At 35.2% G+C, this 22,579-nt stretch overlaps 1 protein-coding gene across 1 annotated transcript in view; it reads right to left on the bottom strand.

Annotated features, from left to right (window-relative positions):
- LOC141489202 (dynein axonemal heavy chain 8-like) overlaps positions 1-22,579 on the bottom strand; it is a 395,310-nt gene that overhangs the window by 357,128 nt on the left and 15,603 nt on the right. The window contains 3 exon segments of the mRNA XM_074189981.1: positions 17,467-17,643; positions 19,846-20,009; positions 21,024-21,213. Of these exon segments, the coding sequence (XP_074046082.1) occupies positions 17,467-17,643; positions 19,846-20,009; positions 21,024-21,213 (531 nt within the window).

The following is a 22,579-nucleotide window of genomic DNA, read 5'->3' as shown; positions in this document are numbered from 1 at the left end:
CAAGAAGGAAGGAGGTCACTATAAGGCATATGAAGATTGAAAAGGTAGGAAGGAGTCAGAATATGAAGTACTTTTTAAGTCAAATGGAGGATTTTTATTTGACCCTTGAGAAAATCAAATCAATTCTATTCTGTATCACTGCTGACATTTTGTACAGTTGCCAAAGTTTCTTTGTCTCTGGGTTAAGTTTAGAAATTCATGAGTTCAGAAGTTCAGTTTTCCTCTCTGACTTAAGTTTAAAAGTTCAGCTTTCCTATACATCACTTTAATTAAAAGAAAACCTGTTACCTCTATACCACTAACTACCCTCGTACAATGTTATCTGTATACCATTAGCTATTCTTGTAGGCACACAATCAGAATTTCCTAAATGAAAGAATTGTAGATAGTCCACATTCCCAATTTTCAGTCAATTATAATGTACACCATACCTGTGATATTTCAATCACATTGCTTTCCTCACTTATGATGTTACCATATACTTTTTGAATACTCCTTTTGTCTGTAAAAATGATCTGTCTGCCCTCATTTTGATTCAGGGAAAAGATGTAGAGAATTATGAATGTAGCAGAAACAAAAATCTGTAATCTTCAAAGGCTATTAAATCTTGTTAAATGCATGGAGGTTGCCCTCTCATGAGATGTAAATAGACTACTACTGTTTCATTGTCTCCTGATTTCCTTAGTCTTCTACTCTCTACCTAATTCCAGGTCAATGAGGGATGGGAATTCACCTTTTTCCCTCTGGATAAGGGACAAGACCATAAAAATCTAGGTTGGACTTCTGCTAGGGGCCAGTCATCTCTAACTCTCTGGTCCAGTCAACTCTGCTTGATTGTTCTTTTATCTCTCTCTCTTTTGACCTATCACTTTCTTTTGTGTTGAAGCTTCTTTTAATAAATCTCTATTTCTTCCACACTTGGATTCATGGGTCTGAATCATGATTGATCACAGGCAATAATCAAACTCAAAAAGGCAGCAACAATTTGATATCTTTGGGTTTACAGAGGAGCTAAAAACTCTTTTTATTGGTAACTGCTAGCCTTACCATTAAATTGAATGTTTGTAACTTTGATGCCTCAGTTTACCTTAATTTCAATTGTGGCAGCTTGGAGGTGTTGAGTCCGGGGGAGGGAACTTAGGCCGACATCAATATGATGCATAAGCTGGTTCGTTTATTGATCACAGGATACATACTTTTATACTCTACATTTACGTAACCAATTACATAAGCGTTTTAGCAAGCATTTTTTTCACATGCATATCCTTGTGTATGTCTTAGGTGATTATTTTGAGAACCAAACAGTGATTTGATAAACAAAGTGCAGAAGGTAATTATCTCAGAATGCGCTATCTGAGCCTGGGAATACATCTTGTTAGCTCAGACATGCAGCTACTCCCTTATCTAAGCTCTGAAGTACATCTTGCTCTTTAAAGCACATAACTATTTCTGTGTTAACCCTTCATAGCTCTTAGCCTGGAATACATATGACACAACATGGAGGTAAGAGGGAAAAACTGGAATTTACTTGATAATGATTTGACCAGTCCTACATTTTCAGAAGATAATTTGAGCACTAAGTAGTTAATGACTGGGGTAGGGAAAGACCTGAGGCAGAGATCAACCACTAAGTTATTGCAACAGTCCAGGATGAGATGATCAGAGTCTGCCCCAACATGCACAAACTAAAAATGTTACAAGAATAACATAAAAAGGACTTGACAATAAATTGAATAGAGGAGAAAAGAATGACACACCTAGGTTGTGAGCTTGGGTGACTGGGAAAATATGGTACCTTCAAAAGTAAAAAGCAAAGTAGGGCTTGGGGGGGTGAGGCTAATGGGTTCAAATTTGGACATGTTGAATTTAAGATACTTATAGGAAAGCTCAAATAAGAAGTTGGAGATATAAGACTAGAGGTCACCAGAGAGATTAAGGTGTGCTGAATAGATAAAAGAATCATCTTCAAAGAGATGTTAATTGAATCCAAGAGTGTTGATGAGCTTGCCAAGTAAAAAAAAAATAGAGGGAAAAGATAAGGGGGGCCCAAGACAGCTCTACAGAACATTTATTGTTAGCAAGCATAAACGGACAAGTAGGGGAAGAGCTCTGTAACAAAAACCTGGAGAGAAGAAAATATCAGAAAAAAGGGTGATTGATGGTCAAATTGTGCAATTAAGAGATCATTGCTAACACTGGAAAAAACACTTTTAGTTGAATAAGAGCAGAAGTCAAATTGTAAAAACTTGAGGAAGGAACAGGATGGATAGAGATAGATTTCTCAAGGAATTTGGACATTAAAATCAGGATATGGAATAGTAGTTAGTAAAAATGGGTGAATTAAGTGAAGCTTTTTCTAAATAAGGAGAAGACAAAGGCAGTAGAGAAGTAGCTACTGTCTTTAAGGGGAGACTGAAAAAGGAAGAGAGAATGGAGATGATAGATTGGGCAGTGTGTTGGAGCACACAGGATAGAAATGGATCACTTGTGCATGAAGGGAGGTCTGCCTTGGTAAGGAGAAAGACCACTTCTTCATGTGTGTCAGAATTTAAAAAAGAGATGGGAGCAGAAGGCATATGAATGGTTGAGATAAGGAGAAGGGAGGAAAAGGACCTCTCAGTGTATGGCCTCTATTTTTTCTCCGGAATATAAAATATAAAATCTAAAAACAAGGTTCTCAGCTGAGAGAGTGGAGGAAGGCAGAAGTATAAAACACATTTGAGGAGGGATAAAAAGTTTTGGAAAAGCCACTTTGGGGAATGAGTATTTCAATTAGGGAGTCTTTGCTATAGTGACAGTAATGAGGTACTAGGAGGTACAGTAAATAGAGCACTGGCCTTGGAGTCAGGAGAACCTGAGTTCAAATATAACCTCAGTAGCTGTGTGACAAGTCCTTAACCCTGATTGTCTCACATCCAGAGTCATTTCCAGTGTTCCTGATTCTTATCTGTTCATTGGACCCTGATGGCTCTTGGAAAAGAAAGTGAGGCCAGTGACTTAGCACAGCACCCCCTCACTCAAATCTAATCCATTTTCTTGTCTGAGCATCACCATCCTGTTTTCTTGTTCTTCTTTGAGAAAGAAAGACAAACATCAGTGATAGCCTAATTGAATTTAACATAGATACTGCAGTTAGCTTGATTTTCTCTAGCTTTCCTCAACAGCAAGTGAGTAGGAGCTAAGGCAGTAGATGGTGGGAGTAATCAAGGGCTAAAGTTTGACAGGGCAAGATTAGAGACTGGAAAAGCAGGCAGGGGATTCAAGAGAAGAGAATAGTATAGAGTTCTAAATAACTGACTAAAGGCACAAGAGGGGAAAGTGTAATCAATGCAGGGCTGTCAACCTGGGAAAGAACTGAGTCAAGGAATTCCAGGTTATAGTAAAGGTAAAGAATAAATCTGAGGGTTGCTAGGCAGAGAAGTGGAATGTCTACAAATTACAATTTGATCAGGAAATTACAGAGTTCATAAACATTTGTTAAGTCATGACAAGCTCAAGAATCATTTATGTGTGTAGCCAGGATGAGGTAGAAAAGTGGGTCATTGGAAGGAATTGGGAGGGCAGAGAATTAGAGGGAATATCATATATGTTGAAGTCCTCCAAGAAGAGGGCAGAAATTTGGGAGAAGAGAATATATGTTTTATATATATGCATATATGTATATATAATAAACATATTTATATGTAAAATATATTTAAATGTTAAAATATATATACACATGCATGTATATACTATATATATGATATAGAACACATTATATTATAGATCTATGCATCCCCAGCCTACATTTCTACTTGTTACTAAACAATTCCACCTACATGTCCCAAAAATAACACAGCATTATACAAAACCAGACCTTTTCCTCCCCCCCCCAAAAAATCTATTTCTCCTTCCAATATCCCTATTTTCTTGACTGGCATCACCACTTCATTATCTAGAGTTAAAACATCAGAATCACCTTCTATTTCTTTAGAGTGGTTTTACCCTCTATTATTTCTGTTTTATGAAATGATACTACTCATCATTATCATGTTGTAAAATTTTGCAAACAAGTTGATATTCTTGATATTCTAACCTGATGCTATCTTTGAAAACTCCATTTGGTAAATAAATACTTAAGGTGCTTTTGGGGCTCTTTTTGTTTCTCCATTACTACAATAAATTTATACTAATTAACTTCTTTGTGGAAAATATTATACAATGTCAGTCATTTTTATTGTCCATTTCTCATCTTTTAATTTTCAGTAGAATATTTAAATAACTCAGAGTTAAATTTTAACTGTAAATCACATCTTTCTCTTTTCTATTACTTCTTGTTCATTATAATTTCCAATCTTATTTCAGTAAATAAAATAAATAATAAGAGGAAAAAAATATGGTTGATATACTGGAAACAACCCTGGAATCAGTAGATAGCCAGTTATTCTTGATATGCTACAAAAATAAATTCTGTAAACTTGAACAAGTATATATCTAAGATTGAATTTCATCATTTATAAACTGAAAGATTAGTGTCTAAATTCTTTTCGAGCACAAAATAGTATAAAATCCATAAGCCATGATACTATAACTTCAAATGAATTAAACCTACTCATTTTCAGATAATTTTTCAAATCTACTAGCTGACATTTCTGTTAATTTTCCATTAAGAAACCAAAATAATTAACCTTTAAAATTCTTTAAATTCTTTAAAAGGGGAGACTTCTAGATGAGGTTATAGAATCTAGCACTAAGCAGCAAGCTAGAACATTCCCCAACTATAGTACCAGTATCTGCATATACCACAAGTGTTAACCAAAATGAATTCTTTATTTTGACATAACTGACCTTGGTATTTCATTCTATCCTCTAAAGTTACTTAATTTTTCAAAAGAATCTGCTAAATGGTATCAAAGTAAGATATACCTTAAATTGAATTTGAGAGGCATTCCATCTTGAAACAAAGTGATAACCAAAGATTTTAATGTATTTCAATAAAGTTTGGTATGAAGTTTGGGATTACAGAAAAACATAGTTCTGCTGAATGGGATATACAGTTATCAAACTTACTCATCTCTTAACTATTAGTGTTATATTTGCTCCATAGAGGTTATTTTTGTCACATGAGTGTGACATGGAAGTAAAACATTTGTATTGCTTTTATCTTCCAAATTAAATCACAATTAAATCACTAATTAAATCACTCCCTTGAGAAAAGGTATCATGCTTTCACTTTCTGTTATTTGTTCAGCCATGTCAGTCATGTCTGACTCTACATGAACATCTCATTTGGAGTTTTCTTGGCAAAGATACTGGAATGGTTTGCTCTTTTCTTCCCCAGCTCATTTTAAAGATGAGGCAAATAGGGTTAAGTGATTTACCCAGGGTTACACAGATAGAAAGTGCCTGAAGTCGGATATGAACTTCAGAAGCTGAGTCTTTCTGACTCCAGACACAGTCTCCATCCACTGAAATCATAGCACTCTCTAAATACTATTTGCTCAATCAACACACAGTGCATTGCTAAATAAACCATTCATTTTTTTAATAGTATTAGAATGGAATGGAGCTTTAAGACATTTTAAAATAACATGAAATTTAGTCAAGCAATCACTAAAGCAAACAATCAACAAGCATTTATTCAGTATGAAGCACCACGTGAGGTGTTAACAATACAAGCCTCCAAAATAAAATTGTTGCTTTCCTCACGTTTGCATTTTTTCAGGAAAATATCATATTTTAATATTTTGTGAGGAATGTAGGATGTTTGGCTTCCACAGAATCTAAGAATAGATAGTTTAAAAATATATATGTATTTATATTTATGTGTGTGTGTGTGTGTTACAAAAACAGGGGTCTGCCTGTGGTTATTGTGCCTACCTTCACACACAGAAAAGTAAGACAAAAGGGGATACAAAGGAATTGACTCCAACCAATCATAGAACTAGGAGAAGTTTCCCAACCTAATCAGACCTGAGATTAGCCCAGGCTTGCTCTATCTAGTACTGAGTTGACCTAAAGTGCCCTTGCTTAATGAAGTCCATACATATGGAATATGTATCCAAACACACTCTTCCTGTGCCCATCAGCATAATGTCCAAGATGGGGAAAACATATTAGAGAGTGGTATGAGGTAGGTGTTTTCATTAAATTATAACCCTGATGATTCAGACCAATGACTGATTTGGAGGGGAGGGGGAAAAAAAACCTTTCAAATTGCATTTAAGACTGTGAACATTGTCACAATTCAGGGCTTTTTGCCATTAGGGGAAATGGTCTTTTTATGTAGAAAGTTAATTAATTAATAAAAAAGCTATTTAATCACTTCAGACTAAGTTATTATAATTATGAGCCATTTAGAACAATTTGGGGATTTGTGTAGGAGAATACAGAGACTGAGATTTTCCCAGAACAACTTGGGAAAAGAATAATCAGGTCTGAATTCAAGCAAATTCTTTTCAGGTTTCTTCTCTCAGGCATAGCTCAGAGATTTCAAAAAGGGTCTGGCTGAGCTGAGTGAATGGGTAGATCTATTAAGGTGGTAGAACTGGTAGTTTAGAGTAACTTAAAAATTGGCCTCAGCCTGCGGTGGGGGGGGGGTTAAGGAAGCCCCAGATGAGAGGCCAAAGTATAAGAAGGAAAGAGTACTTTGGGGAGAGGGAGTCAGGGATCCCCCTTCCCCTGGCCCCAGGATTTGGGTCCAGGGTCCTGTTTTTTTCCTAATGGTATTACATTTTAGACTGTGGGGGGCTAGGAGGCAAGCTGGATAAATTCTATTGGGCTTGGAGAGAGAGAAAAGTAAACTCTATAATTTTTTTCTGACATCCTTGTGACTGGGAGTTCAGTCTGCCCCCCCCAATCCTCAGGTGTGTGGAGTTGGAGAAGGGTGGGGAGAACTGAGCTCTTAAAAAGGCATCATATTTATTACCTGATGCTTTTATCTTTTAAAGGGGAATATTTTAATTGTGACAAAATTGAGGGAAAAAATTGTGGTGCAGTGAAAGTGTGTTAAGTGGATTTTTAGGGAATTAAGAGAGTGGATCTTCAGGGTTAGAAGAGAGACAAAGTGATTTGGGGTATGTGAGTGAAGAATGAGTAAGTCTGAGAAGTTATGAGAGAGAGAATAGAGTTATATAATCATTCTGGGATTATGGAATCCAGAGATAAACTGAATTAAGTTGTCCTTGGAAGTTTTAAGAATTTAATCATCTGATAATATTTAGTTCAGGAGGGATATGAGACTGTCAGCAGAGAACCAGATGAGAGAATGGGGCCAGCTGAAGTCTAAAGAGAAAAGGCAATTCTTGCCTAAAGACTTAGTGGGGGGGGTACAGCCCCCTTTCCCAGGGTACCCAGGTGGTTGCTCAATCCCTTCCCCCCCATCTCTTTAAGGTTTTTTAACTCCAGGCTGCCCAGGTGTCTTAGAAGTTCAAGCTGGAGGAGGGCCCCACCCTTGAGGAGAGAGGGAGGAGAGCAGGCAATTGACTTTAATGGTTTGCCAATCAATTGGCTAGCTGAAAGGGGAAAGTAAAGTTTATAGTATCACTTAAATTGGATGTATCTTTCTATTATCCTTTTAATTAAATTGAGATCATTCCTGTAAGTTTGTTTGAGCTGTTAGATAAAATTAATCCAGCTGTTTTTGGTAATTTTAATTAGTATAACTGTTGATGTATAGGTTAATTATGTGAAGTCACTTCTTTAAAGTCAGTGCTTGGGAAGAGTTTCATTTAAAGTTATTGGCCTATTTTAAAAAGCTGAATTTATTAATGAGTTATTGGGTAAATTTTGACAGGAAATTATGTTAAATGGATCCCCCTGCACTAACCATGTGGCATAAAGCACTATACACCCCTACTCCATATTTCAGGTTCTTGAGATAAGGTTAATCAACTCCTAGCTACCTCATATCTGAACTGGGTTTTGGGGGATCGCTTTTGAGGATTTTAACAGGGGAAAGGAATAGAAAAATCTAACTTTTTATTATAAGATGTTTTTATCAGTAATGTCAAATTCTGACAAAATTCTTGTACAGAATAGGAATAATTAAGCAATTTAAGATTGTTAAACCAGTTTCATCTAAGCATATGCTTATGTATTTGAGTAAATCTTAAGACTGATGAATTTTACTGAAGTTCCTTGAATTCAAGGAAGGTGGTATTCGGAAATTTTGTGGTAATTGGGATTAATTGCATGTGAAAAAATTTAGAGAATCTATGTATAATATTTTAAAATGTTATACTAACTTGAGGTTGATAAGATTCCAGTTTTAAAGATTTATTTTTACTTTAAGTTGAATAACTAAACCTTTTTAACAGCAGGAATGTTTACTGAGAAAGAAGAAACAAAAGAGAGTGATGTTTTTTGTAAGGACATTTATGTAGTAGCTACTAAATTCTCAGATATGTAGGCTAATTTGTTTCAATGTTAAACACAATTGTGTCCAACCTATTTTAATTAATGAGACTCTAGGACTTTTAGTATTCTCTTGTTAAATTTTTGAAACATAAATACTATGATATAGCAAACAGAATGAATTGAGGCTCCATCTAATATTCTATTCCTTTACTATCATAATTGTAAAGCTTTGCTATATGAAAACCAAAGAATACATTGTCAACAATCTCTTTCTCTCTCAAGGTCTTTTTTGGCCTATAATGTTTGTGAAAGCTTTGTCTTCCACTTCATAGAAGGGAATAGATAGAAATAGATTTAGATATATACAAAAAAGTATAAGCTATTTGAAATCTTGTTCTATTTAACTGTGATACTGTCTGGCATCAAGAAAGAGTATCTCATTTTCTATTTGAAAATAGAAGTGTATTTGGGATAAGAGGTAAATAAGTTTGTAAAACAAAAATGTAAAATATATCAAGTTATAAGGTTAACCTTAGTTAAGGAAACCTTTTTGTTGTTTTGTTCTGTTTTAAGGAAATAAGATCTCAGTATAAAAACCTTATATTTACTGTAGATTAGTACCTTTATGTTCAATTTTAAATTAGTCAATATTGTGGATTTATTCCTTCATGTTATTTGCAAACTCAGAGGGATAATGGACAGGAAATTAGAAAGCATATCTTAACCTTAAGATGCTTTCAAATAGTTTTGGATAAGTATGAGGAGCTCTGAAGAACTGTTGGGCAATTAAAAATTGTATAGCCACTTGTAAGGTAAATTAATGATGAGCAAGATGTTGAGAAATTTTATCAGTTATTTTATCAGTTACTGCTTTTGTAACTGCAAAAAATTTGTACTTATAATTGTTAGGTTTTCTGTTGTGAAAGTATAAACTATTTGGAATTACTGTAATGATGTTGAAGCCTGGAATTAATACTTGAATGTAGGAATAATGAGGGGAAATATCAAAATCACAACCCCCCCTCAGGGAATCCCTAAATTTCTCAACAATGTGATGGAACTAAGAATAGATCTGAGGGTTTATATATAATGTAATAATGGAAAGATTGTTTCATAAAATCTAGTAGTGAATGTGTTATTCTTAGTACTGTTTTGTTACATTTGGAATTAATAACATATGTTGAAGGTTTAAAGTCATCTAATGTGTTCTAATGGTTTGAAAGAATTCTGAAAGTAATGATTTGTATTTTAGGCCTGGTTTATATTTAAACAGGTTTAATGTAGAGAGTTGTTACCATAGAAATGTAAGGGACTGTTATGTGTGGGAGTACTGTAAAGCTTCATCACCTGGTGTCCTCTATCACTAGAACATTATTTACTGGTTGATTGTAGAGTGGCATGGGAGTGGGAGTGGACCAGGACAGATATTTAAGCACTTGTATTTGGTTCAATAAACAGAGACCTTGGTGTACAGGGAGAACTTGTCTCTCTCGTCTCTCTCTTGTCTCCCTCTTGTCTCCCGCTCCTTCAACGTTCACCTGGGGAAAGGATAGGCTAGCCAGCAGGAACCTAACACTTCCTGAGCAGCTAGTCTAACAGGAATATAACATAATGGCCCCTGAACAGGGACACAAAGATGGAGTTATCTGAGTGGAGTCTGAGATAAGGACCAGCAGATACAAGCAACATCCAGAAGCAGAAGACTTCAGAGAAGTTAACAAGTTTACTGATATTAAGGAAGTTGGTACAAGGAGGTGTGGAGGAAAGCAAAGGTAAAGAGAAAGTATATTCATTCACATACATGACCTGAGGCAGAAGAAATAAATATTATAAAGAAAAGTCTAGGATCAGCCCTACAGCACCTAGTAAAGAAACTTCAGCATTACAAAAGGCCATCGAAAAGGGCAAGAAATCAGGGAGAAAGTCTGGTGGATTTAGGAACTGAGTTTCAGTCATATCCTGTTATTGAGAAGCCAGAGCCTTTTAATCCAGGAAACCTTAGGTGAAGAAATAAGCCACTAGATATAAAAGCAGTCAGAGATTTAAAGAAGGCAGTGGGGGAATACAGGCCAAGATCACCTTTTGTCCAACTACAATTGGATACTCTTGCATACTCCATAATAGCACCTAATGATTAGAAGCAGATAGAACATGTTTGTCACCTGGACAATCTGTCTTTTGGATGAAAGAGTTTATAGAACAATATAGACAGATGGCTTTGAGGCTTGCAGAAGGTCCCAATTTCACCACATATTATGAACAATTAAGTGGCACAAGTCAATTTTTCAACAATACAGACCAATTATATTATGGATTAGAGACATATGAAAGAATTGCCTCCTATGTAAAAAATGCTTGGAGATGTATTACAATACAAAATTATAAGAAAGAACCATTTGCACTTATTAGACAGAAAAATAATGATGCCTTTGTAGATTTCTTTGCTTGGTTACAGGAGACAGTAGGAAGAACTCTAGGAGATGTAGCAGGAATAGAAATATTAATAAAAACAATTAGCATAGGCTAATGCCAATGCTGATTGTTAGAAAGCATGATTGACTTAAGAAGGGATGCCACCACTGAGGAAATGATTCAAAGATGTGACAGAGTAGCTCTCAGGTGTATCATACAGAATTAATGGCAGAGGCACTTACTAATATGCACACTGTAAATAAAAAGAACCAGACTGCTTTGCTTGTGGAAAACCTGGACCTTTAAAGAAAGACTGTTGGAGTACCCAGGGAGCTAAACCCAGGAAGCTCAGGGTACATCATCCTAAAACTCTGTGCCCAAAGTGAGAAAAGGCAGGACACTGGGCATCAGAATGTAGACAAGGAAATTTAAATGGAGAAAGAAGCCCTCTCCCAGGGACCCCTCAAAAACAATCATGAGGTATGACAGTTCAGGACCAGAAGGAGAATGGAATGGAAAAACCAGTATGCAGTTTTGGCAGCAAGCTGACCCATAGCAAACTATTGACAGTCAAAAGTGCTGGAAAATTTAGGGTGCCTCCATATGCTTCTATTGAAGTACCTGTTCATCCTTTATGATTAACAGATGAGGAGTTTGCAATCATTTTGGCTCCACCAAATCCAGAGTATACTCACATTATACCTTTAGTAAAGCACCTGAGTGGGGAAATTTTCTCAATTGCAATAATGAATGCTAATATATATGATATATGCTATAAGATTATATATTAATTATATATTAATATACATGATAGCTACATAACTGAGAACCAATGCATAGCTTAGTTATGTGTTTTTTCAAAATCTGGTATAAATAGGAAGGAAAGTGAGTTGAAAAAGTGGTCAAAACTAAGAAACCACAATGAAATTATGTTTACAACTACGATTTCTTCAGAAAAACCCGTTTGTGCTATCCAAGTGAAAGGAATTGCTTTCTTAGGCTTGAATGACACTCGGACATATCAGACTGTGCTCCCCATACAGAACTTGCCACAAGCGTGGCTAAACAGGCTGCCTATACTAATCTAGTGGGCATTGGGGGTCAACAGGAAACAAATTTCTTATCAACCCTTGAAACAAAGGAAAGAAGATAAAGCAGGGACTGTCATTCCTTTCATAGTTGGACTCCCTACAATATTATGGCGAAGAGATATATTATGTCAATTAGGGGCTAGAATTAGCACAGATTCTTTGGGGCTGATGTTGAATTAGGAAATGGAGTCTCCAAGGCAGAGCCATAAGGGAACCGAGCTTCTTCAGCAGCAGTCTGCTGCTGGAGCACCAGTGCCATGAACAGAATGCAGGCGACCTACTGGCTGTTCCTTTTGGCCACTGCTGCCTGCCTGACTGTGCTATGTGTGTTAAGCGTGGCCCAAACCCCTAAACCTATGGTGAACTTTAGAGACTACTCGTCATTGCTGCAGACCCTGAAGCCGACCCTGACGCCTACAACGATTTCCAATTCAGAAACCACAGTGAACTTCACTCTCCAGCCTACAACCAAGCATGCCACAACTCTTGCTACACCAGAAAGCCATGAAACATACTAACTGTACTTCCTGTGTTGAGAGCAAAAATGTCACATGCTATTGGACAGTTTGTAATGGTGTTGACTACTGCTAAGAAAATGCAACAACTCCAAATTGTACTGTTGTTAACAACTCAAGTAATTTCAAATATTCTTTCATTCTCTGCCACTCCAACCCTCTGCAGAGGGAGGGGGGAGGGAGAAAGGAAATCTTCCTTTTTGGAACTTGGAAACTCAAGCCTATGTCTCAGATGGAATGCAGGCTTTGCTACAGAAACAAATGGAGAAAGAAGCCCCAAAAACAATTTATTTTAGAAATCAAGGGACCCCCATGCCTTCTTCCTGGTTTGGGGAGGAGGGGGGGGGCAATAAGCTATTGATTGGGAAGCTTCATGATCAATTAGTTAAGAAAAAAAGGGGAAGAAGATTTTTTTCTAGGTACTGGGAAATTCAGATTTCATCGTTTGAATTAAGCCTGTGCCTATGGCTAATATCTCTGTAATAGAGTAGCTAACTGAATTTTGTGAAGTTGTTTAAGAATGCATTCAATATTTTTTGGTTGGCTATTTCAAGATTTTCATGAATATATATGAGGTTCCTCAAGAAATTCTGTTTGATTTCAAAAGTTATTTTTGACCAGTCTTAATTCGTGCATTATGTGTGTGTATATGTGTATTTAAACATCTATAGGACATCTTACATCTCTCCACTGACCTGGAGAGGTGGGAAAATGTGTCTATATTCTGAGATCTGGTACTGGCCAGGGTATCAATCTCAACTTGGTAAATATGTATCAAGAGAGTTGTTTTTGTTGTTTGTGTGTATGTGTAATTCAGAAGGAAATTATATTAGGATAAATTGTATTTCTAGGAATTTGGGAATATTGAATCATATAATTTAATGATTTCTTGTGGGAAAGAGACATTTGTACTATCTGATTTGTTTTGGTATTAAATTGATATAATTGTCAAACAGTTACTTATATATTTTGTCTTATCTATCATCACACATTTATGGTAAGGGAAATATCACAAATCATTACCCCCTTCTGGGATTAATCTGTGGATTCATGCATAATTTAATGATGGAAATATTATTTTATAACTCATGTTAATTGATTTGGATGCTTAGTTGTGTTTACTATCATTTAAATTGACATTTGTTTATACTATTTTGAACTTTTGTTTACAACTTTTGTGGTATTCATTAGGTAATTGAATTAAGGAATTTTGCTTAAAAAAAGATAAAAAGGGGGGGTATGTAAGGGACTATTGTATGTGGGAGTACTGTAAAGCTTCATCACCTGATGTCCTCTAGCACCAGAGCATTATTTACTGGCATTATTTACATGGGAGTTGGAGTGGACCAGGGACTGGGGAGGATATTTAAGCACTTGTATTTGGTTCAATAAATGGAGATCTTGATGTACACGGAGAACTTGTCTCTCTTGTCTCCCACCCCTTCAGCATTCACCTGGGGAAAGGATAGGCTAGCTGGCAGGAACCTAGCACTTCCTGAGCAGCTAGTCTAATAGGAACATAGAAATTTTCCAGTTATATATGTAAATTGAGATTATTGTGGTTATTTATATATATATATATATATATATATGTGTGTATATATATATATATATATATATATATTCCAAAACTGAGGTTGTTTGAAATAAAAGCATCTGAATAACATAAGAAAGATAAAAAAAATTAATAATTTGAGATTTTTCTGTGATAATCTCAAGCTAATTGTGATGTGAGAATGATGGAGATAAAAACTGGCATAAAAGGTCTGAGAATGAATTCACAAGATGATGGAAAATCTCCTAGCTAAAGGAGGCATTTGTTTAAAATATAATACAGCAGACTACAGTGGGGGGTGGGGGGAGGTCTTTAGCCAGGAGGCATCTAACATACCATCTTTCTATAGCAAAAGAGGAGGAAGGCAGAGAATAGTTATGATTTCAGATATACAATTATGGGACTGGAGATCTGTGGTTGGTGCCACCAGAGGACAGACCTTCTACTAAAATTAAGGCACTTGCCTGTGACGGGGGTTTTTGTATATCAAAAAATATTCCAGATGCTAGACGAACTTGACTGATCTTTGCATAGGATTGGAATATAACTATTTAGTGTAGTCTGACACAAGGGATGTGGGGCCCAGTCTTGGTTGAAATTCCTGGTTTTGACAGGGACCTAGGAGGGACACTCAGAGTAGATCTGGGTGTTGGCAAGGGGGGGGGGGTTCACTGATTGGGACCTCATCAAGATTATACTTATTATTGTGTCCTTGCAAACTGGACTCACTTGAAGTTCTAGATGGAGCTACTATTCAGATCTTATGGGACTGGTGAATTGATTTTCTGTTCTGTATCTGATACAAGATATGGTCAACAAAGGAAGTACTGTTGAGGCAATGATCTTTTGAAGCCAGAAAGCCCATTGGGGTCTGAAGATTACAGGTGACAGATGCATTGGGATGAGAAGTTGAAAGGGTGACTTTACAGTGTGGTCTGAGGTTGGACCCTTTCTGGCTTGATTTCCCAAATATGACAGACATTTGGATAATGGTAGATTTTTAATCTGGCTTGAGACATATGACTAACCATATGACCTCTGCCTGGAAACTGACATTCAAAATTATATCCATCAAGGAATTTTCCTTTGATATCCTGGATCTTTATAGTAACTCTTATAAGCAAATCAGATATAGAAATTTTTTGATTTTAATAGCTAGATAGGCTAAGAGTGTGGTTTGGCATCTGCTGTCAATTACATGTCCTAATAAGAATTAAGATCTCTCAATTTTTATATATTAAAGGTGATATTTAGGTAGGAAGAAGAAGTTTCTGTGATATCAAGATATTCTGTACGATAACAGTCTAGTTTAAGTAAGGAATGTGAGTCAGCTGAGTTTATCAAGAAAAGGAAAACCTATGGTATATTTAGAAATGTTCTGAAGAGAAAATTCATTTTAGCTAAAGACACTTGAGTCATTATTTTAATAAGAGCAAAAGATTTTAGACTAGAATTCATTTATTGGTTGCTCTTTGTACTAAGATGATTGTCAAATGTACATGTTGCAAGTTCAAGTTAAACTGATAATTTTCAGTGAATTCTCTCATGTAGTGAAACAATTATAGAAGTTTATTTTGTTAAAGTGAAGAATGTATAGCTGACATGACAATAAATAAGGCAAAATGTAAATTGTAATAAGCTTCAGAAATTGTCCAGTGATGAAAACTTCAGTTTTTGTCTGAGTAAAAAAATGTTGTGTTAAGAAGTTCTTTACCAGAAAAGAAGATCTCAACAAAACATCTGAACTGGAGAGGAGTTTTTGGAATAGATTCTGAAGATACAGAAGTCATTGGATATCTCCAGGGCCAAAGAGAGAGAGACTGGATCAGTTCTCTATCTTGCACCTATGTGTAGGGGTTTGTTTGGTCAGGGGGACATGCCCCTTTGATATCTGTACCTTTTCTTGGATTCTGTAAGTGTCACCCCTACTTATGCCCCCTCCTTGTAGATAAACCTCATGTGTTGCCTGTTCATCGCCAAGAAGGAAAATTGGAACTATCCAACTCCATCATTTCTACTCCCAACTGACTCCTAAGAGTACAGCCAGTGATAAAGATGAAGACCATGATAGAAAGTGATGAAGATTGCAATTTAAGGAAGAAATCACTAATAAGGTGTATATCTGGGTAGACAAAGGAATTAACCCCAACCAATCAGAACTGAGAGGAGGTCTCTCAATCTGATCAGACCAGAGATTAAACCAGGCCTGTTCTATCTAGTACTGAGCTAACTTGGGGTCCTTGACCTCTGCAAGTGTGCTTGCTTAATGAAGTCGATATATAACACTCCCCCTGTGCTCTTCAGTATAATGACCACCAGGGTGGGGGAAAATATATTAGGGTGGTATGGGGTAGGCATATTTATTAGATTGTAACCCTGACAATTCAGCCAATGGCTGGCTCAGAGGGGAGGAGAAAGTCTTTCAAACAGCATAAAAAAACTGAATACTGTCACAATTCCAAGTCTTTTCCCACTAGGGAAAATGGTCCTTTTCTGCAGAAAAAGCTATTTAATCACTCCAGACTAAGTTTTTTGTAATTATGAGCCATTTGCAATAATCTCTAAACTACATACAAACCAAATCTAAGGTAATTAAGGGGGTAAGGTAGCACTAGGATTTGAGAGGATCAAGAAAGGCTCATGTAGAAGCTCTTAAACTGAATTTTAAAGGAAATGAGGGTATATAAGAGGCAGAGATGAGGTCAAAGGAAATTCTGGGGATGAGAATCAATACAAAGGCACTATAGTAGGAAGAAAAGCAAGCATTATAAAGCAATTAATAATGGTCCTGTGCTGAAAGCACTGGAGAATCAAACACAAGCAAAAAGAGAGTTCCTGCCCTCAAGGAACTTATAGTCTAATAGAAGACATCTCTTAAAAAGGAACTGCAGTGGAGGGGGAAGAAAATGATTAAAGGCCAGCACAGGAACAAGGTTTTGAAGGAAGAATAGGGTTGGAAGGAGAATGTAGGCTGCCCTGGGCCAATATACACAATGAGGTTTCAGGTGCTCAGGAATGGGGGAAGAAATAGGCTAATAGAAGGATGTTCTGTATTGAGAAGACCACAGGAGTGGTCATGCATTCCAGGGTAAAGAGGTCCTATGTGCGGAGGAAGTCCTAGGATAGGACAGCTTGGTTCAGAATTCCAAAAGAACTCAAAGGATGGAAAAGGCAGCAGGTATTAAAGAGGATAAGGCTGCAGTATAGCTGCATGTTCTATGCCAAGGAGACTGCAGAGGCTGAGAGAAGTTCTAAAGTAAAATAGCAAGGTATGGAATTTCAGAATCCTGAAATAGATAGTATCAGGGTACAGGGGATTAAGAAGGCCAGACTGGTTGGACTGTATTAAAGGGGAAGGTGAATAATGTAGAATAAATCTGGAGATAGTTAGAAGTTAAGTTAGCTATGGATCAAAGGCCCCTGGGACCACATGTAAATTTAAGCTTCAAAATTTAATTCTAAATCACAATACTTGCCAAGAGATTATGTGAAGACAATTTGTAAAAGGAAAATATGTTGTTTTAGTTTTGAAATAACCAGAAGAAAATAAACTCACCTTTAATATTTTTGAATGTGCAACATTTAACACATTTATGACAGCTTTACAATCTGGCCCTTTAATCTGTTCAATAATAAAATTAAATTTAGCAGACATGAGCTTCCAGTGTTCTAATTCAGTGAGTGGACCTGAATCATCAGCTTCTTTTCTCATCTGTTCACTCTCAATTAGAACCTACAATCAATAAAACAATAAATTTTGTAATGTCTACATATTCAATTGAGAAATGTACACTATAGTTGTTATAGATGTAAAAGCTCTACAAAAAAGAAAAAGTATACACATGTCCTATTTGTTGTGCAGTCATATACCATATATTTGACAAACTGATATTTCTAAATCTGACTGCGTCACTCTTCTACTCAACATTCTTCACTTACATATTATACATATTGGATAAAATATAAACTTCTCTAGTCTTCACAAACTGGCTCCAACCTATATCTCCTGTTGAATAAAAATTTAAAGAAAAGAAAAAGCATACTACTGAACAGGATGACCCCCCCCCCCCATGAGTGAAATGCATTCCTGCCTCCATTTCTTATAATCCCTAGCTCCATTCAAGATTCAGTTCAAGTGCTAGAAAATATTTCCTGATCACCTCCACTAGATGTTTCCTGATCACCAAAACAGAATTATACGCTTATTTTACATGTATTTTTCCATGGATGTATTTGTATAATAATTGCCCCCCCCCTCACCTACTACTAGAACATAAATTACTTTTGAGGGAAGAGATTGTTTTATCCTCAGATTCTAGTTCAATTCCCTGCAAGGCAAACAGAAAGTAAACTAAATGATCTAAGAATGAAATTAGCCTTAGTCTGTAATTCTGTTTCTCTGAATCTCAATTTTTTGAAGCACAAATTAATTAAAGTGGGAAATGCTTGTACATATCTATAGCTATTTCTGGCCTTATCATTAGGAAGCCTGAAAAGAAAAAAAAAAAAGATTGATTCCTTTGGCATGACTTGCTCTTTGTGATTCTTCAGTAAATTTGCCTTTGTCTTTGTTAAATGAGCATAAACTATCTGTTTAACAAAATGTTGAATTTGGTTACAGATTGACAGTTTAGCTAGCCCATCCTTTCTATAAGCCTCAGCCTGTTTCACCTATGTAATGGTCCCAAGAGCATGGATAGCAATGAGAGTAACATTATATCACTATACTTTTTTTTTTTACTAATGCAAAATTGTTTAATATAAGTATAGCAAGCATTGTAACTGGTTTTGGATTTGGGGTTTGGGGGTGTTTGTTTTTGTTTTTTCCTTAAAATCAATACTTGCCTTGATAACTGATTTGATCAAGCCCTGGTATTCAATTTCAATAGAAACAAACGGTGTATGGAAATATGAGGTTAAGTGCAATGAGTGAAAAATTTTCTATTTTTCTAGATCAAGGCAAAAAGGTAGAAGGATAAGGACCAAATCCCTCACTAGGGAAATTAACTCCAGAAACAAGTTTCTGACTCTTTTCAGGTTCAATTCTTTCAGTTGATTCTCCTTATTCCTTTAATTATTCTTCCAGTTCACCAAAAAAATGTTCTGTTTGATCATAGTTAAGTGATGTAACTAATGGGACTTAAAATTGATATTCATAACTAAGTCTGAGCATAAAAAGAATTGCACCAATTAATGAATAAGTGTCTATATTAACATCCTTCTTGACCTCTTCCTTTATGTTTTGTGGACTTGAATTCTTCCTCTATGTTTTGTGGACTATATGCAATACAAAGGAATAGGGATAAAATTCTAAATATTCCTGAATCCTTAGTATTTTATTCTTAATTCATCATTATAATTTTCTTCTGATAAAAGAATATTCTACATATTGGCTCTAACTGATCAACAGTAAGTTTGCTGGTCAAACACTAAGCTAAAGTAAATAATATTTATAGAAGTTCTATGACGGAAAGAGAAATGTGAGCTTCTCTTCCTAGAAAAAAAAAGAATAGTTTTAACTTAGAGATTTGTTCCAGTTAATTCTTTCCAGAAATTCCATAGAAGTTATCTATGCCCCAGCTCCCAGACATTCTCTGGTATAAGAACACTGGACCATAATTCCTTATATATAACTATCTTGTGTACCACTTAAGACTGCTGGACCAGACTACACAAATAATGAATCTGAACTATAGTTACATATAGATTGATTGCTACTACAGAATCACAAAGTAAGAGCTAGGAGACCTCAGAGGACACCCAGTCCAACTATTTCATTTTATAGAAGAGGAAACAGGCTCAGGAAAGTGATGTGACCTGCCTAAAGTCACATACACAATAAATGAATCAGATGAAGTTCACTAGATAATCCCCTTCATATTCAAAATTCATAAGATTTGCAACCATTTTTGAAAAGTGTTAAAGAGCAGCCTACCTGTTCAATCTGTTTATACCATATCATGAGCACTTCTTCTAGTTGATGAACCATTTCTGCATTAGTAGCTGCTTGTGACACTTCCTCAAAGGAATTTAATTTGGAAAAGTCAATGTTTTCTACCTTCTTTAATTCTACAATTCCCTCAATACTTATTCCAGCACCTAAAAGAAATCAAACATTGAAAATCATATAAACACTCTGAAAGGAATGATAATGTATTTTTCTTTGCAATATCCCTAAGGTGTCTTACACATTGTAAACATTCACCAGCAAATGGTTGAATTTAAATTAATTGAATGATGAAAGCTGAATTGTCAATATATATTTCCAAAGAATATTAAATTTTAAGTCATTTGTTCAACAAAAATACAACTTATATCAAATAATAATTATGCTTGTAATTTGGAAAATGCCTTCTTTCAAATTTAGTAATGCTGAAATTGGAAATTTTCAAATGTGTAATTAAAAACGCATTATTAGCATTTACTAGCAAAGGAGAAAATGTTTCCCTCTCTCACAGAAGAACAAATTGCCCCACTTCTCATATAAACCTCTGGAGAAGCAAAGAGTTTGTAACAATTTACCTTTGATCCTAAATCTGATTGCAAAGTTAATTATACTTGTAGAACAGAACATTTTTCTTTAATTCTCTTTTTAATGAAGTTCTTAATAGTGATGGGTTCAAATTTTTTTCAGAATGACCACTGCTTTTAATATACAAAATTTAAAACTCCCTCCTCAAAAACTGATCTATCTATCTATATATATAGAGAGAGAGATAGAGAGAGAGAGAGAGAGAGAGAGAGAGAAAAACAGATAAAACTATAAATTCAGTATTCTTTTTTAAAATATTTTATTTTATTAATTATATTGTCTATATACTTTAAAAAAGAATACCTCATGCAGGCCTATTTTAATCCATCTGTAGAAGGAATGTCTGATTATTTACTAAGTTACTTAGATGGCATATTGGGCAGAAAAAAATTATGCTGAATATTTATTATAGCTAAATAAAGATAAACAATGCTTGGTGAGTATATAAATTGGAGAATTTCTTATAATAATTACCCAGTCTCCCAAAAATCACTAGTCCATAGATTAGAAAACATTTGTCTATGACAAGTACACTTGTCTTTTGTAATCAATTTGATTCCAAACTATAATTTTATGCTTACCATCTAAAAAAGCAAGGAATCTCTTAATGGTTTCTATGAAGATAAGTTTTTCAGATTCTCCATGTTTGGATTCACTTAAAGCACCCCAATTATTTGTTGCTTGAATAACTGGTAGAAAAACATGTGACAGCAAGTTCTTAATTCCAAGTAAGAATCCTTCAGATGCATCCATAAAGCCAAATAATGTTTCCTGTAAATGTAACAAATTTATGACAAATTCTATTTTAGAGAACTTTTGAAAAGTTAAAATTAAAATAACTTTACAGTTGTCATAAACAATTTAACATTATAAGAAATCTGAATAGTAGCAAAAAGAAATGTTCTTAGAAATAATGTAATGGGCCCTGGTTCAATTCAACTACTCACTTTCCTGTTATGTCAAAGTCAAAATTTTGTTCTGTGTTTCAGTTGACTAATGTACAAATCTAGAACTTTAGTCCATGCTACCTTTTTATGTCATTAAAAATAATGGGAACAAAAAAGATAATGTTAATGATGATGATAAAGCACAAGGAAATTCTAATAACTATATTATGTAATGCTATTTGAGAGGAATATAAGCATACTTAGAAGACAGAGGGTTGGACAACTCAGAAAGACCTAAGTTCCAGTCTTTCCTCTGATATATATTATGACCATGGGCATGCCATTTAATCTATCAGTGTTCCAAGTAAATCTCCAGGGCTACAAGTTAAAGAAAATTTTATTATCTGCACCAATAAAAATAAGAAACCATGATAAACTCACAGAACCATACTAAATATATTCTCAAATTGATTGAGTGTATATTGGAGAATGAGTTGGGGAAGAAGGGGAGCAGCATAGATGCATGATTTCTTTGGTCTGGGAAACACCCATTGCAGAAACTTCCTCCTTCCTATAATTCATTGTTTTACAAAGTTGCCTCAAAGGTCAGACAACCAATGTGTATTCAAGTTTCTTAAGCATGGTCCTCCTAATATATACAACTCCATTTCATAGTTCATTATTTGTATTCAACACTTTCTTTTGGATTCTGAAGTCTTCCACAAAGCTACTCTTTTCTTGCCCTCTCTACTGTTAACTTTAATTCTACTAATGTAGATGATATCATCACCTCCCAAAATTACTTAATAAGCAACTGTCTCTATATGCTATTATGCCAGACACTAATCAAATCAGGTTAAAAAAATGTCACTGCCCTCAAGAATGTATTATCTAAGAGCAACAGTAAATATCTAAAACATGTATGAAAGGCCAATTTTAAAAATCTATTGCTGCTGATCAGTAAAGATCAAATGATGGTCACATAAAAGTTTTTTTAAACTTACTTTACTTTTAAGAAGACATGAGTTCCACAAATTCTGCTTTTAAAACTAAGATTAGAGCACATTATTAAAATTATACTCTGGAAATGTAGTATATTGGAAGAAGTCCTGGACTATATAGGACCTTCCCCAGTTCTGCAAACATGCTGACCTAGATGAGCCCTAAAGTTTTCTTCAAGCTCTAAGAGTCTATTTTCATATAACTGAGATTTTTATTTTAGCAAATTTTTGCTAGCAGATAAAATAGGA

This window comes from Macrotis lagotis, chromosome 5, assembly GCF_037893015.1.
Source record: "Macrotis lagotis isolate mMagLag1 chromosome 5, bilby.v1.9.chrom.fasta, whole genome shotgun sequence".
Lineage (NCBI taxonomy): Eukaryota > Metazoa > Chordata > Mammalia > Peramelemorphia > Peramelidae > Macrotis > Macrotis lagotis.
The sequence above is the reverse complement of the archived record's forward strand: the minus strand, read 5'-3'. Positions and strand labels throughout refer to the sequence as shown.